General features: G+C 49.0%; 1 protein-coding gene across 37 annotated transcripts in view; it reads left to right on the plus strand.

The window, feature by feature from the left end:
• The window catches only part of STK33 (serine/threonine kinase 33), a 151,433-nt gene that overhangs the window by 87,483 nt on the left and 48,147 nt on the right, over window positions 1–15,803 (plus strand). For 26 of the 37 annotated variants that reach the window (XR_014814454.1, XR_014814457.1, XR_014814455.1 and 23 more), the window contains 4 exons: window positions 951–1,055; window positions 6,720–6,858; window positions 9,076–9,164; window positions 10,928–11,012. Coding sequence is in view for 32 of the 37 variants with exons in the window: in XM_084974879.1 (XP_084831005.1) it covers window positions 951–1,055; window positions 6,720–6,858; window positions 9,076–9,164; window positions 10,928–11,012 (418 nt within the window). In the remaining 5 variants the exon portion in view is untranslated. Of the gene's footprint in view, window positions 1–950; window positions 1,435–6,719; window positions 6,859–9,075; window positions 9,165–10,927; window positions 11,013–15,803 lie in introns of those variants that run through there. The other 11 variants (XR_014814456.1, XM_084974889.1, XM_084974898.1 and 8 more) reach the window with 2 other exon arrangements.

Below are 15,803 nucleotides of genomic sequence, written 5' to 3' on the forward strand. Positions count from 1 at the left end.
GGGCAGTTTCTCATCACCGAGGTGGTGGTGGGAGCAGCGCGGCCCCAGGCACAGGTTGAACGGGGATGCTGCGCCTTTCATCCGGTAGGGCTGCCGTCAGTCCCCTTCCAGCCCTTCGGGAGCACCGAGCCCTCCGCCGGGTCGGGACAGCGTTGATCCGAGAAGAGTGGTGCTGATGTGGGTGTCGGCAGGGTGATGAGGGTGCTGGCCGCGGTGCTGAGGGGTGGGCAAAGCCCTGTGGAGTTTCTCGGAGGACCTGCAGACAGGCAGCCACTTACCCCCGAAAGAGGGCCGGTCAGCCGTGGTTGAGGAGGACACCGGGGGGCTAAGCCGAAGTTGAGCTGGTCCGAAGCCAGAGTCTCCATCCCCGTCGGGGATCGGGGTCGGGGTCGGGGTCGGGGGCCCAAGCTGCAGGTTCTTTTCCTTTTGAGGTGGGGGCGGGGGGCCAGGAAGCGTAGCCTGCAGGGCTCAGGGGTAGACTCGCACTGCCCGCCGTTGCTTTTGATATGTGTATAAATATAATCAGAACCACAATAAAAGAAAAGAGAAACATTTTCTGTTTATAATAGCTGACATAATGAGACAGATGCTTTATGTCCATTGTCTAATTGGTTTCCCTGGAAAGTAGATTTTGTTTTTATTATTCTAACATCAAAGGATCAAGATGATTTTGAAGGAAATACCAAAAAGCATGGTAAAAATTGCGGTAGTTTTGTGAGGAGACAGAGACCAAGAAACAGATGTGGTTTGAGGCCAAATTACCTATCACTTAAAGTTGGACAAAGGAAAGAGGGGGCATGCTTTAATCTTACCATGCAAGTAAGTTACATGCTGTCTTTTGAAAAAGAAACTTCTTAAGAAAATACAGGGAAAAATACGAAATAACCAACTTTTAGAGAGGTATGCAGTAATGACGTTCATATGTGAAATCTGTTTCCTCATTATTTCAGGCTGGAAGCTCTGCTGTGAAGTTACTTGAACGGGAAGTGAGTATCCTAAAAAGTGTGAAACACGAACACATTATACAACTCGAACAAGTGTTTGAGACGCCTAAGGTAAAGCTTTTACAGGTGCTGTGTTTTGAAAATTGTGGTTATTACAAAACGGACGCGACTCCCTTGGGAAGTGACCCCTGTGGGGCACAGCGGCTCCCAGGCCTGTCTCTGGAGACTGTTGAGAGCATGCTGGGGGCTTTTCTCGATTGCATACTTAGGCGTCTGATGATTAGGTTGTTGTCGTTAGTGGTATTCCTGTGGCGTGTTGCAAACAAGTGTTGCAGGTTGAAACACCTTCAGATGTAGCTGTTGCGGTCTGTGCATGTGGGTTGGAAAAAGAATTTTCCAGCATGCCAGGTGAAGAGAAGGAAGGTTTACTGAGGTAGGAGAAGCTGCTGGCACAGCGGGATGACTTCCCGATAGTCAGGGTCAGCCACCCCTGGGCGTGTGGTGGCGTCTGTTCTTACAGCCCAGGGGGAGGCGAGGGCTCAGGAAGCTCCTGCTGACCTGCTGACTGGCTGGGGAGAGAGGGGCCCGATACACACGCCGGTTGGTTGGGGGCACATACGGCCTCTGTAGGCCGGGGTGAGGAGGGGCCGCAGGCCTTTCCTAGTAGGGTGAGAGGGAGTAGGCCGCGTTGCTCCGGGGGGGAGGGGGATTACCATGAGACGGTTGGGACAGTGGTAAGGGCCCAGGACCTCTTGTCTTGGCCAGAGGGTTTGAGTTCTGTCTCCTTGAAGGGACCTTGGAGGCCCACAGTAACCCAGAAGTGATAGAGCTTCCCTAGAAGCGGCTTTCCTTTTGCTTTGGTCCTTGATTCTCCCTTTGAGTCTTTGGAATATGGTCATAATTTGGCAAGGTTAGCTTCACAGTGGAATGGGCGTGGGCGTATTCGCTGCCGTGTGGAAGGTGGTTTGTCACTGTGTCTTACTGATACGTTTCATCTTCCCAGATGTGACCTTTCTGGCCTTTCGGTGCTTGGAATTTCCACTTAGAGTTGTTCTGAAGCCTGCGTGGTTTGCCAGTCTGCCTCCAAGTTGTTTAGAGCTTGAGTTTCTCTGCCTAGAGGCAGTCTGATACCATGGTCAGGCGTGTGGACTCTGTGGTCATGGTGCCTGTGCATTTAATCCGTCTTCACCGCTTATTAGCTGTGAGGCCGTGGTCAAGTGACTCCACCTCTCTGTCCCTCAGTTCCCCATCTGCAAGGTGGGTTTGATGATGGCAGCAACCTGGTTTGGTTGCCGAGGAACCAAACGGGAGAATCAGTGTGAAGCGTAGGCCTCCCCCGCTGTCAGCTGTGGTTCCTCTTTCCTTTGCGGGTCTCGCGGCGCAGTGGGCAGGTTGGGTTGTGGGTTATGTGCTGCGCTGGATTCCTTAGCGGTGCTCGATAGCCGTGGAAGAGCGGTTGTCTTTCGCGGGAGCTGTCTGTGGCTGGTGCCGAAAGCGCCTCTCTGCGTTTCGTCTGAGAATTAGTGCTGACTTCTTTACCCCCATATCGTCTTGGAATGGCTTTGCTCTTTCGTCACCTTGAACCGGTTTGATGATGTCGTGAAGCTGTCCTCCCGCTTCTTGCGCTGGGGTTCATGGAGCCTTTCGGATCTGTGAGCTTATGGCTTTCCTCAGACTGGGGAACTTTTTGGCCATTCTTTTCCTCAGGTGTTTTTCTGCTTTCTCCCGCTCTGAGGCCTCGAGGTTCACGTGAGTTCGCTCCACGTTGCCCAGAGCGTGCTGGGGTGCTCCTCTGTCTCCCAGTCTTCCTCCTCTCCGAGTTGAACGCGGCGTAGGTTCCGTGGTGACGCCCGCAGATGCAGCGGTCCTTCTCCTGTGGCGGCGCAGGAGCTCTCCTCCTCCCGTGGACGTCGGGTTGGAGCATCTGCTCGCCTCCTCGCTCCTGCTTCCTGTGCCCCCAGCTCCTCCTTTTCCTTCGAGGTGGTGATACTAACTTTTGATGGGCGTTTGTTTCTGTTACCGCTGTCATCCGTGCCACTTCTAGGTCAGTTTTAGTTGATGGCTTTTCTCCCCTTTGTTATGGGTTATATTTTCCTGCTTCTTTCCTGCCTGTTAGTGTTTGATTGGAGGCTGGTGATTTTTTATGTTTTTACAATTACTCTTGAGCTTTATGATAACTCAAGTTACTTTATGACAGCTTAAGTTACTTAGGAATAGTTGGATACTTTTGAAGCTTGCTTTAAGCTTTATTAGGTGACATCAGAGCAGCCTCTGGTCTAAGGCTAATATATTCCTGCTAATGAGGTTGGGACCTTTTTGAGTATTTACCAATGCCCTGTGAATTATGACATTTTCCACTCTGGCTCATGGGAACACAAACTCTTCCTGGCCCTGTGTGAGCCCCAGTGATGGCCCCTTCTGATTTTTTGCATAGTTCTCATCTCAGCTTTGGGCGGTTTCCTCATACGCGTGTGCAGACTGGAGAACAGAGAGGGTCCCGCTGCAAGTCCGTGGCACTGTCTCTGCGCACAGCTTGCTCTCCTTGGTTCTCATGAGCCCTCTCAGCCTTCCCGGACTCCCCGTGCCGTCTCCTCGCTCCCAGAGCCTGCGGGCTCTTGCTGGATGCCCTGTCCTTTCTCTGTGGGCTGGAGCCTCCCCAGCCTGTGAGCAGGGCTCATCAAGGGACCTGCCTCAAAGCTGTCCCCTCTCTCAGGGGTCCCTGCCGGATGTCTAGTGTCTGAAAGTGGTTATTTTATGTATTTCGTCCATTTCTTCCGTTGTTTCTGGAGGGAGGGTACGTCTGGTCTGTTCCTTCATCTTGGGCACAGGTGGGAGCCCAAATCTGGAATAATTTGAAGGCAAAGGTACCATTGTCTGTGACTGTCTTGCTACCTGTTGTTTGCCCCCGATTCGCATCCGAACCCCTGCCTTCCCCGTGCGCAGGTGCCAGACCTTCCACTTCCGCCGTCTTAAGGATGAAAGGAGTTGCCCCGAGTCAGGGGCCAGGGTTGTAACACTGGTCGTCCAGGTTGACTGCGTTCGGGTTTCTTGTGAGTCCACCTGTTCTCCAGGGACTCACAGCTATTCTTAATAATTACAGAAGGACTTCTAAAGAGCTTTTATTGGTGTAATTTTTATCAATGTACATTATTTTAAACTGATATCAATTTATACTGTAAGCACTGCTAATGCAGTGTTGCCTTCCAGGCAGTTCACTTACCACTTCATTTTATGATCCCTGCGGAAAAAACATGGCCGAGTTCAAAAGCTTATTTATGTGTTAGACTTTGCCGAATTCTGTGGTTACTTTTGAAATTCTAAAGCACCCTGAGCGTTAGTGAATCAGAATTTCGACTCTAGGAAGAAGTGCGTTAGCCTTCTCCTGTTTCGGTGCTTTGCCTATTGAACACAGAAGTTGCACGAGTAGTGGTTATAGAACAGGAGTAGATGGCAGAATCTTTTTTTTTTCATTGTAGCTGGTTTGCAGTGTTCTGTCAATTTTCTGCTGCACAGCGAGATAACCCAGTCACACAGACATGTATACTTTCTTTTTCTCACATTATCCCCCATCATGCTCCGTCCTATGTGACTAGACAGAGTTCCCAGGGCTACACAGCAGGATCTCATTGCCGACCCATTCCAAAGGCAACAGTCTGCATCTGTGAACCCCAAACTCCCAGTCCATCCCACTCCCTCCCCCTCCCCGCCCCTTGGCAACCGCAAGTCTGTTTTCCAAGTCCATGATTTTATTTTTTGTGGAAAGGTTCATTTGTGCTGTATACTAGATTCCAGATATAAGTGATATCATATGGTGTTTGTCTTTCTCCTTCCAACTTACTTCACTCAGTATGAGAGTCTCTAGTTCCATCCATGTTGCTGCAAATGGCATCATTTTGTTGTTTTCTATGGCTGAGTAGATATACCACTTCTTCCTAATCCAATCCTCTGTCGATGGACATTTGGGTTGATTCCATGTCTCGGCTACTGTGAACAATGCTGCGGTGAACATGCGGGTGCATGTGTCTTTTTTAAGGAACGTTTTGTCCAGATATACGCCCAAGAGTGGGATTGCTGGGTCATAAGGTAGTTCTATGTATAGATTTCTAAGGTATCTCCAGACTGTTCTCCATAGTGGTTGTACCAGCTTACATTCCCACCAACAGTGTGGGAGGGCTCCCTTTTCTCCACACCCCCTCCAGCACTTGTTATTTGTGGACTTATTAATGACGGCCATTCTGACTGGCGAGAGGTGGTATCTCGTGGTGGTTTTGATTTGCATTTCTCTAATAATCAGGGATGTTGAGCATTTTTTCATGTACCTGTTGGCCATCTGTATGTCTTCTTTGGAGAAATGTCTATTCAGGTCTTTTGCCCATTTTTCAATTGGGTTGTTGGCTTTTTTGCTGTTGAGTTGTACAAGTTGTTTGTACATTTTAGAGATGAAGCCCTTGTCGGTTGAGATGCCAGAATCTTAAAAACAGCACTGAAAAGGTAGTGACACAGGACAGAGTGGAGACAGGGAGGGTCGTGTATGTTTGAACAGCAGCAGGTATGAAAGAGACGTGCATTTTAGTTGGCTGTGCCTCTTTTGGACTCCGTAGATGGCTTGGCTATTGGCACAGCGAAGCGTCCACGGAACCAGCAAATACGGAGGGGCCTCTCATCCGGGGCCTTTTACTGCTCACACCCAGTGCGTCACCAAGTCCCCCTCGCCTCCTCCTGGGCAGTTGTCACATCCCCCGCCCCCCGTCTTGTCTCCATTCAGTGCCTCAAATTAGCCCTTAGTAAACAGAAGTCAGCACTCAGCAGCATGTGAGCCAGTCTGTCATGGGGCCTGGGTTTTTAATGGCCTGTAAGCTAAATTTTGTACCTTTTGAAATGGTTAGAAAAAATGTAAAAGTGTACTGTTTCATGAGAGGTGAAAATGAGATGAAACTGAATTTGAAGGGCCATACATAAAGTTTTGTTGAATTGTTTTAGAAGCTTTTATGCTGTATCAGTGGAGTTGAGTGGGGGCAAAAGAGACCGTTTGGCCTGAACAGCCGAAAGTGTTTACCCTCTGGGCCCGGCCTTACAGAAAACGTTTGCAGAGCCCTCCCCGTGACTGTCAGTTCATTTGGAAGCGCAGGCTTGCTCCTCGCAGCACGTTCCGTCCTACTCCAGACCCAGCTTAAAAAAATCTTCAGTGGCTCCTTGCTGCGTGTGGGCGGAACTCCAGCTCCCCCAGGGTCTGCGACTCTTTGCACCCAGGAGCCAGCGTGTCCATCTGGCTGCAGCCCTCCCCGTGCCCGCTCCTCTGACTTTCCAAGCCCTCGGGGCTGCTGGCACGGAGATATTTGCTGGTCTGTAACTGCCCTGCTGTTGCAGGCGTTGGAGCCCGCAAACGCCCTGGGCCAGGCCTGTTCCTGCCACGACCTCTCCCTGTAGGTCCCTCCTCGGGTGTCGGGACCCCGCAGTGTGGCCTCCCCTGCGTGCCCTTCGTGACGCCGGGGTTCGGGGCTGTCTGCGTCTGTTGGCGGAGCACGCGATGCCGTCACTGTAAACGCACCTGAGCTCCCCGGGGTAAATGCCGAGCCGCACGGCTGCTCGTTCCTCTGGCCGTCGGTGGCGTGTCGTGTCTGGTACGCGAGCGACAGCCCGTGGTTCTGAGTGAATGGCTGGACCGTTAACGGCACAGTCCCGGTTCCGCCGTGCGCGCCCCGTCCAGCCCTGGAGAGACTCCAGCTGAGTCACCTGTGCTCTCTCGCTCGCTCTCTCTCGAACACGCGGTGTCAGAAAATGTACCTTGTGATGGAGCTGTGTGAGGATGGAGAACTCAAAGACGTGCTGGCCAGGAAAGGCCACTTCTCGGAGAACGAGACGCGGTGGATCATCCAGAGTCTGGCGGCGGCCACAGCCTATCTTCACAGCAAGGGTAAGAGCGGCGTCGGGCGGCCTGCAGTCGGGCCTCCGGTCGCAGACGTGATGCCCACTGGCAGGGGGAGTTTGTCGAAAGTTAAGGCATGTTTCCTTTTAACGTCATAGGCGTGTGTTTAATCCGAAACAGCTCAGCCGCACCGTCACTGTCCACAGACGGAGACGGAGTTAGGAACCTGTGGGGTCACCCGTTTGCAAAGACGCTACTGGTATTAAATCAGAAGTAGAAAAATCAATAATGAAAATGAAATTTCTGAAAACACATATATTAACACTAAAAATCTGTACCTTCCAGGCATTTACATCTTTTAGGTGTAATTATCAGTGCAGGTTTAAGTTGGTAGGAACACTGAGCAGAAGGTACCAAGACTGTCACGTGCCTTCTGCCGCCCGGACACCACTGCCGCCCCGTTATCCGCACCCACGCTGCAGTGGGACGGTTGTTATGTGACGGGCCCACGTTGTCACTCAGAGTCCTCAGTCAGGGTTCGGGCTTGGTGTCGGTACACGCTGTGGGCCTTGACAAATGCATGAGGACACGTTTCCATCACTATAGCATCTTAGAGAATCATTTTACTGCTTTAAAATCCACATTTAAGTATTATTCTTATTATTCTAATCGCTTTGCTGCTTTTGGTGCTACTGTGGCTGTTTTTCCTCACGCTCCTCCTTTTCCCTGTAATGTTAGTTTGCCTTACATGTGACTTCAGACACTTCCCAGTTTACAGAGGAGGAAAAACTTTGTTCCAGAAGTGACGCGGTTATAGAGGTGGCAGAGCCGGTGCCGGAGCCCAGGGGTTCGTTCAGCAGCTATTTCCTGGTCCTAGGGCTACAGAGATTAAAGGCAAGGTCCCTGCCCTCAAGGAGGTTGGTGGGAGACGGAGCACAGAACACAAATGTCAGAGCAGCCTGTGCTGAGCTCTCTTCTGGGAGAGAGCTGTGTTGAATGCCAGCAGCACGGGCGCTTCCAATGCCTCCTGAACGGGATTTGGAAAGTCGGGGGAGAATTCACAGAGAAAGCACGACTCAGACCAAGGAATGCAAACTCAGACAAAAAAGGGAGGACTTTCCAGACAAAGGGCAACGGTTTTTGCAAGGCCAGGAACCCGAAACCTTACTATCATGCTAATGTCCTTTCTCCCACATTAAACTATAAATTCAGTAGAATTCCAAGCAAAATCGTAGCAGGATTTTCCACAGAACTCGATATAATTATATAATTATTTTGAAATGGACGAGACGAGTAGAGAAAACAATGAAAAAGAACAGCGGAGGCAGCCGACTGGCCCTGCCGGAGACCAGGACAGATAAAGACACGCTGGTTGAAAGTGTGTGGAGACCCTGTGTGCAGCACTGGGAACTCCGGCTGGTCTCTTGTGATGGAGCCTGGTCATGTGAGAAAAAAGAGCGTGTACGTGTATGTGGAACGGGCTCACCGTGCCGGAGGGAAGAAAAAAAATAGCAGTGTATTGGCAAAATAAAAGAGTGTGGCATTTATGTAAGGAGAGAGAAGCAGAGCAGCAGAAACAATAAGAATTCCAAAAACAGAGGCTGGAACTGTGCCGGGGAAACTGTAAACGGTTCGGTGTCATTGCCAGTCCAAGGCTCATTCAGCTTCGCTTTTTCAGGAATCATGCCTATAACTTCTTAAGTTTAGGGAGATGACTGCTGCGGATACGAACTGAATCCGTTATTTTCAAAGGAGATATTTGACACACGAACATATCTGCATGTACATAAAAATCCCGCTCGAACCCTGACCCGTTCGGTGGGAGCCTTTGTGTCTCAGGGTCTTTGTTTTTGACGTTAGTGTGTAAGGAGCAGGGAGGCGGTGCTGATGAGGTGGTAGCCACACTGAGTGTGTCAGGTGTTTGGCGTGGCAATTGCATGTGCAGGGACGTAAAGCAGGAATCCTCCTGGACCCTTCTTCCTCCTGGAAATGCTTCTGGTCCCCCCTCACCCGCCCGGCCAGGCCTGCGGGGAGCAGCCCCTTGGAGCAGCGGGGGTGGGGAGAGGTGGGAGAGGCCGGGAGCGGGGCTCCTGAAGGCTGGCCGAACGGAGAGAAGGAACTGGAACCGAAGGGGTGGAACAAGACCGGCCGCACACTTGTCAGCGGTGGCGTCGGCCGGCCAGAGGCATTTCTTCACTCTCTCCGTGTCCCCTGCGACGGACCGTGCGGGCACCTCACTTGGTCCGTTGTTTGTTTTCTCGGTAGATATTGTGCACCGGGACCTCAAGCTAGAGAACGTCATGGTGAAGAGCAGCTTTGTTGACGCTAACAACGAGATGAACGTGAACATAAAGGTGAGACCTCGGGCGGGTGGAGACCCGCCCGCAAGCGGTGCGGGAGCAAAGCCGCAAAGCCGCAAAGCACATCCTCCTTTCAGACACACTTTGGGAGCCTTTAAATAGCCAAGAAGAAGTGGCTGTGCTCAAAAAAAAAATTAAAATTTCACAAAAGAGTTTAGAGCTGACAATAATTTTACAGGTGAAGTGGTGCTACTGAATTTTTAAAAATACATATGCATTTGGATAGCTCTAAGTCATTAGTTAATAGGAAACAAACAGATGCTCCGAATTCTAATTAATTTCAAAGTGATGCCTGGTAATTTGATGTAAATGTGTTAGGAATTTAGAGAAAAATGTACCTCGGCTGTGCCTTTGTTGCTAAATTAATGCTAAAATCTGTATTTCTCATTGAAACACTTCCTGGGTATTAATATTTATGTCCTAAGCACAATTAATATGCCAAGTATTTATTCTCGAAGGTTTTATTCAAATTAAGTGTTCCTTAATGTCGAATAAATGATAGGACACATTATTTATTGCTTAGCACTTTAATAGTGGCTGCTTTCAAAATGCACGAATGTGCTAATTTAGGAGTAAAATGTTTTCCGCGAATAACTCACTCTGTGCCAGTTAGCACATACACAGGTTTATCCGCATGGCTCTTTTCCTCAAGTAAATGTTCTTAAATACCTCCACTCTAGACTCTCCGAGGGCAGGAATTCTGTCTGACTTATTGGCGGCTGTTACCTGGCGTGGTGCCCGCAGCGTAGCACGTGCCCACCTAGTGTCTGCTGCCGGACGGAAACGTGCCCTCCAGAGCTTTTGTAGTTTGACATCTGCATGGATCCTCTGTGCGGAGAGAAAAGTGTCTCCACGCTCCGAGCAGGACCACTGGGGGCTCCCGGAGGTCTGCTCATCTCCGTGGAGGCACCGCGGTGTCACAGGTGGACTGGAACCTTCTCTTGCTGCGAAGGGCACTGGAAACTTTGCATTCGGTGTCTGCGGCCCAAGGGCCTGTCTTTGGTTGTGTGATCAGTAAATGCACCTGTTTTTCTGCTTTCGGCCCCAGGTGGTTTCAACTCGGGAGGCGAGACTAAGAGCATATACTGACAATTTAATAACCACATGTTTAGTGACCAAGATTTAGAACTGAACAAAAAAACCGCAGTTGCCTCCCGTGTGTTTGCAGTTACATTGTGAGGGTTTTTCTCCCGTTAAGTTGCTTCTCACAGTTTCTAATAGTATAGTCATTGTTTTAATTAGGAAACTCTAGAAACACAAAGGAAATAATGATAAAGATAGCATTTCTTAGAATTGTTTACAAAGACTTGTAAAAGGGGGCGCTTCCATGAGTGCTGACGAGAATAACGGTTTGCATCAATGACAGCGCTTGAAACTGGGACATAGCAGGAGCATCAGAAACGCAGACGGTCAACTTACCAAAGCCGGAATGTATCTTACAACGAAAGAACGTCTTTGTTTGAAACCAAAGTAAATGCCTTCTTGCAAGATACAGCTTCCTGTGTTGAACTTGTGAATTTGCATTAGTCGGAAAGAACAAGATTTGAGAAACCAGGCTTCTCTTTACCAAGTTTCTGCGGCACGAGGAGGGCGGGGTCGATGGGGGAGCACCGTCCGAATCAGTGACACAGGGAGAGCCCTTCCGTCCTCGGAGGCCCTGAACCAGATGCGACCGCGTGTGGTGAGGGTGCTACGTGCAGAAGACGGGAATTCTGGGCCTGGGAGACAGGTGACGCTGTGTGGGTTTCTTCTTGCAGGTGACAGATTTTGGCTTGGCGGTGAGGAAGCAGGGAAGGAGCGAGGCCATGCTGCAGACCACGTGTGGAACGCCAATCTACATGGGTACGTTGGCGGTTAAAGTGGCAGGAAAAGGGGGATGACGACGGTGGGTTAAAACCCGAGCCGCTGGATTTCGCATTATGACTTAATGCCCTGATCAAGCCACCTTTTCTTTTCGTAGGTCAAATAATTTTAGTTGTTTTGGCAGATTCTCCGTCGTTCTGAGTCTTCAAAGGTGATAGTTGTCAGTGGTTTTCTGGGCTCGTCTTAAGGCTGCTTATATCTCTTAGGTAATCACACGCCCAAATTTAATTCTTGTTTTGCTAATTCAAGCTAAAATCGTGAGAGTGTTATGCTTCTTTCCAATTTGTAATCCAATTTCATTGCCATCAACTGGTTTTTCAGAGTACCGACTAAATGCATTTGTGAACCGTTTCCCACTTTTCTAAACGTGATGTTTAGCCACGTTCCTGAAGTACAATTTAAGTGCCGTAAAAAGCGTCCCACTCCGTGGTTTTTCATACGCTCACAGAGTCGTGCAGCCGTCATCACCACAATCCCGTTTGAGAAAAATTCTACCCCCGAGCTGCCTCGCGCCCCTTTGCGCCCAGTCCCATTCCCGCCCCAGCCCGGGGGACGTGCTGTTTCTGGGCGTTCCGTGTCTGTGGGACTGCATGTGCACACGCAGGCTCCTTCACCGGCTCCTTCGCCGAGCGTGTTGCGTGTGAGGTCCGTCCCTGCTGAGGCGCAGCCTGCGGTCTGTCCCTTTGGCTGTCGAGCAGCTGGCCGTCTGGCCGTCGCGTGGCCGTACCCGTCCTCGGCCGCCGAGCCTGCCTGCGGCGCGCTGCCCGCTCGGGCTGTTCTGCCTTCTGCCGCCGTGGCCGTGGCCGTGCACGTGGTGCTCTGGACATCGGCTGCGCTTTCCTCGGCTGGCTCCCTGGAAGTAAAACTGCTGTTGTGTTAATAGTTTTGAAGCAGCCAGACAGTTTCGCCGAGGGGCCACGCAGTTACCTGCCCGCCAGCGACACGGGAGGCTCCCGCTTCTTGGCATCCTTGCTGACACTCGATGTTGTGTCTCGTTGTTGTAACCACCCCGGTGGGGGCGGGGTGGATCTCCACGCGATCCTTAGTCCGCGTGGCCGCGTGGCCCGTGGCGCGAGCGTCTTTTCCTGTGCGTGTCAGTCATGCCTAGATCCCCTCGGGAGAAGTGTCTGCTCGAATCTGCGCCTCCTGAGATGGTCAAATATTTTTTCTCTTTACATTTAGTAATGAAATAATTACATTACTGGGCGTTAAAAGTGCTGAGCCAGGGGTTCTCACTCTGGTGCAGCGGAAACAATCCGACTGGGAGCCATGAGGTGGCGGGTTCGATCCCTGGCCTTGCTCAGTGGGTGAAGGATCCGGTGTTGCCGTGAGCTGTGGTGCAGGTCGCAGAGGCGGCTCGGATCCCTCGTGGCTGTGGCCGGGGTGTCGGCCGGCGGCTGTAGCTCCGACTGGACCCCTAGCCTGGGAACCTCCGTGTGCTGCGGGTGCGGCCCTAAAAAGCAGAAAAGAAAAAGATGTTGACCCATCCTTGTGCTGCTGGGTTGACTCCCCCGTGGTTTGAGATACTGCTGTATTCAGTTTGTTACCAGTTTTTCCAGAAACTTTGGGGGCAGCTTGATTTCTTTTGTGCTGCCCTTGTTCTTTCGATGTCAGGGCTATGCTTCCTCGTTTTTAAAATAAAATATTTTCACTTTGTACATGCTCATGAACCATTTAAGTAAGAGAAATTACCGATTCATTACTTGCGTGATTAAATTTCCTCTTAAAATGTTTTGGTCTTGATACCCTTTGGAGGATAAAGTTTCCATTATACTTTCAGTTTATATTAGGTTGTTCAAGTTTTTCCCATCTTTTTGCATCATTTTGATAATTTATGTTTTTCTAGAGTTTTTTCTTGGTATAAAGATGCATATTATAGTCACTTCTAATTCTCAGGTCGGTGGTTCTATGTCCCTTTAATTCCTAATAGTTACTAAGAAGGCATGTACTGTAACGCGAGCAGTGTGGTCCCCGACGTTGCCTGGCTCACGCGGGGTTCCAGCTCAGCCCCATGCTTTCTGATTAACCGGGGCAATCAGCTTCTCCTCTGTGATACAGAGATCACGTCACCCCTTTATCCAAACAATTCAGAGGGTCTGCTTGTGTTAGACACCAGCCGAGGTATCGGGAATACAGCACTAAACAAAACGCGAACTTGTTACGTTGGCGCAGACATGAGGCAGGTTAGTGTTCGCGGGGAAGAGCTAAGCGAGAGAAACAGGGCAGGGAGGGCAAGGAGGACGCCCTTCTTACCAGGCGGGCGTGAGGCTCAACGGGAACGCACGTCAGCTCCTTAGCACAGTCCCTGGCATGTCACACTCAGTCGTCGTGGTTTTACCAAATCATTTCTCCTGATCGCGTTTTGGTGGTTGAGAAAATGCGTTGGGCTTTGCGAGCGTCGGCTCAAGCCTAGTGCTGCTTGATTTGCTTTGTCATTAATTTCTGCTTTTATTTTGGGCATTCCTTCCTTCACTTTCTCTTGGTGTGTTTTTAAACTGGAGTTAAATGCTACTTTATTCTCATCTTCCCGTTTTCTAGTAAGTGCCCTTAAGGCTGCGTGTTTTCCTTGGACTGTTTCTGTGGCCATTTCTTTGGTGCCAGTTGTTAGTCATTTCTCAATAGCCTGTGATTTTTACTTTTTGTCTTCTTTAATCCATGAATTATTTGGGAGTGTCTCTGGAATTTAACAGGTAGTTGAAATGTGTCTGATGCTCGTGTGCTTGTTTGTTCATGTGTCTGCCCTTTGGTTTCCATCTGGGTTTCTTCATTATGCTAGTGATTTTGGGACTTATAGGTTTTCAACTTTGTGGAGTTTTCGCTGTGAAGGAACACATTATTAGCTTTTGCAAATGTTACATTGGATATTTAGAAAGCATGTACGGCCTTCTGTATCTATGAGTTCTACATCTGAAGAGTCAACTAATCACCGATCTAAAATATTCTAGAAAAAAAAAATTCCGCAAAGTTCTAAAAAGCAGAACTTGAATTTGCCGCACAGTAGCAACTATTTACATAGCACTTATGTTGTCCTAGGGGTTATAAGTAACCTAGAGATGATTTAAAGTTTATGGGAGGGGGTTTCTGTTGCGGCCCAGCAGGTTAAGAACCCGACTAGTATCCATGAGGATGCAGGTTCCATCCCTGGCCTCGCTCAGTGGGTTAAGGATCCAGTGTTGCCGTGAGCTGTGGTGTAGGTTGCAGACGTGGCTCGGATCCCGAGTTGCTGTGGCTGTGGTGGAGGCTGGCAGCTGCAGCTCCGATTAAACCCTTAGCCTGGGAACTTCCTTATGCCATGGGTGTGGTCCTAAAAAGGAAAAAAAAATAAGTAGAATATGTGGAAAGTTGTGTGTAGGTTATATTCAGATACTAAGCCGATGTATATAAGGGACTTAAGTGTCCACGGATTTTGGTATCTGATGAGTGTGGGGCTCAGGTGGTAGGATTTGTGTCCTGGAACCAATCTACTGCAGAAACCCAGGGACGACTGTGTATTCCTGGTTTGCTGAGCATGAAAAATTTTGTCTGTGTATGTTTATAAAAATCAAACATGATGCCTTTGTGATTTAGAATTTTCATGTTGATGTTATTGAATATAGTGGATACGCAGTGTCACGTTAGCTTCAGGTGTCCTACGTACTACTCGGCGTTTGCGTACGGTCTGGAGTGATCACCACGGTAAGTCAGACAGAGTTATTAAAATATTATTGACTGAATGTCTTACGCCGCACCCCTATGGTTCACCTATTTAAAACTGGAGGCTGGTACCTCTCAATCCCCTTCACATATTTCATTCCCCAAACCCCTGGCAACCACCTGTTTGTCCTCTTGCTCCATGAACCTGTATCCATTTTGTTTTATATTGTTTTTTTGGCTTTTTAGATTCCACATACAAGTAATGTCATACAGATTTTTCTTTCTCTGGCTTATTTCACTTGACATAATGCCTTCAAGAACCATCCATGTTGTTGCAAATGGCAGGATTTCATTTTTTATGGCTAAGTAATATTCCATTGTATACGTAAATCACGTCTTCTTTATCCATTCATCTACCAGTGGGCACTCAGGCTGCTTCCGTATCTTGGATACTGTAAATAATGTTGCAGGGAACGTAGCAGTGCTGACATCTCTTCAAATTTGCACTTTTTTTCCCAGAAAAATACTCAGAAATGGGATTCCTGGATAGTAGAGCAGTTTTAGTTTTAACTTTCTGAAGACCCTTTATACCATTTGCTATAGTGGCTGCACCAGCTTGCATTCCCACCAGCAGTGCACGAGGGTTCTCTTTCTTCTGCATCCGCACCAGCACCTACACTTCGTTGTCTTTTGGTGACAGCCATTCTGACAGACGGGAGGCGGTGTCTCATTGTAGCTTTGATTTGCACGTCCCTGACGGTTAGTGATGTTGAGCATCTTTTTGAGTGCCTCTTGGCCATCTATGTCATCTTTGGAAAAACGTCTGTTCAGGCCCTCTGCCCATTTTTAAATTGGGTTGTTTGATTTTTTTTGCTATTGAGTTATATGAATTTTTTGTATATTTTGAACATTAACTATTCTCAGATTTATATTTGCAGGTATATTTTCCCATTTGGTAGGTGGCATTTTCATTTTATTGGTAGTTTCCTTCCTAACTTGTTCATTTGTTGTAGTCCCATTTGTTTATTTTTGTTTTTGCTTCCCCTGCATGAGAAGACATATCCAAACAACACTGCTGAAACATGTGTCAAAGAGTATACTCTCTCTGTTTTCCTCTGGGGGTTTTGGTTTCAGATC

Source organism: Sus scrofa, chromosome 9 (genome assembly GCF_054392235.1).
Source record: "Sus scrofa isolate SSC_HxYL_T2T_F1_AM1 chromosome 9, Sscrofa_HxYL_maternal_Yorkshire_Landrace_v2.0, whole genome shotgun sequence".
Lineage (NCBI taxonomy): Eukaryota > Metazoa > Chordata > Mammalia > Artiodactyla > Suidae > Sus > Sus scrofa.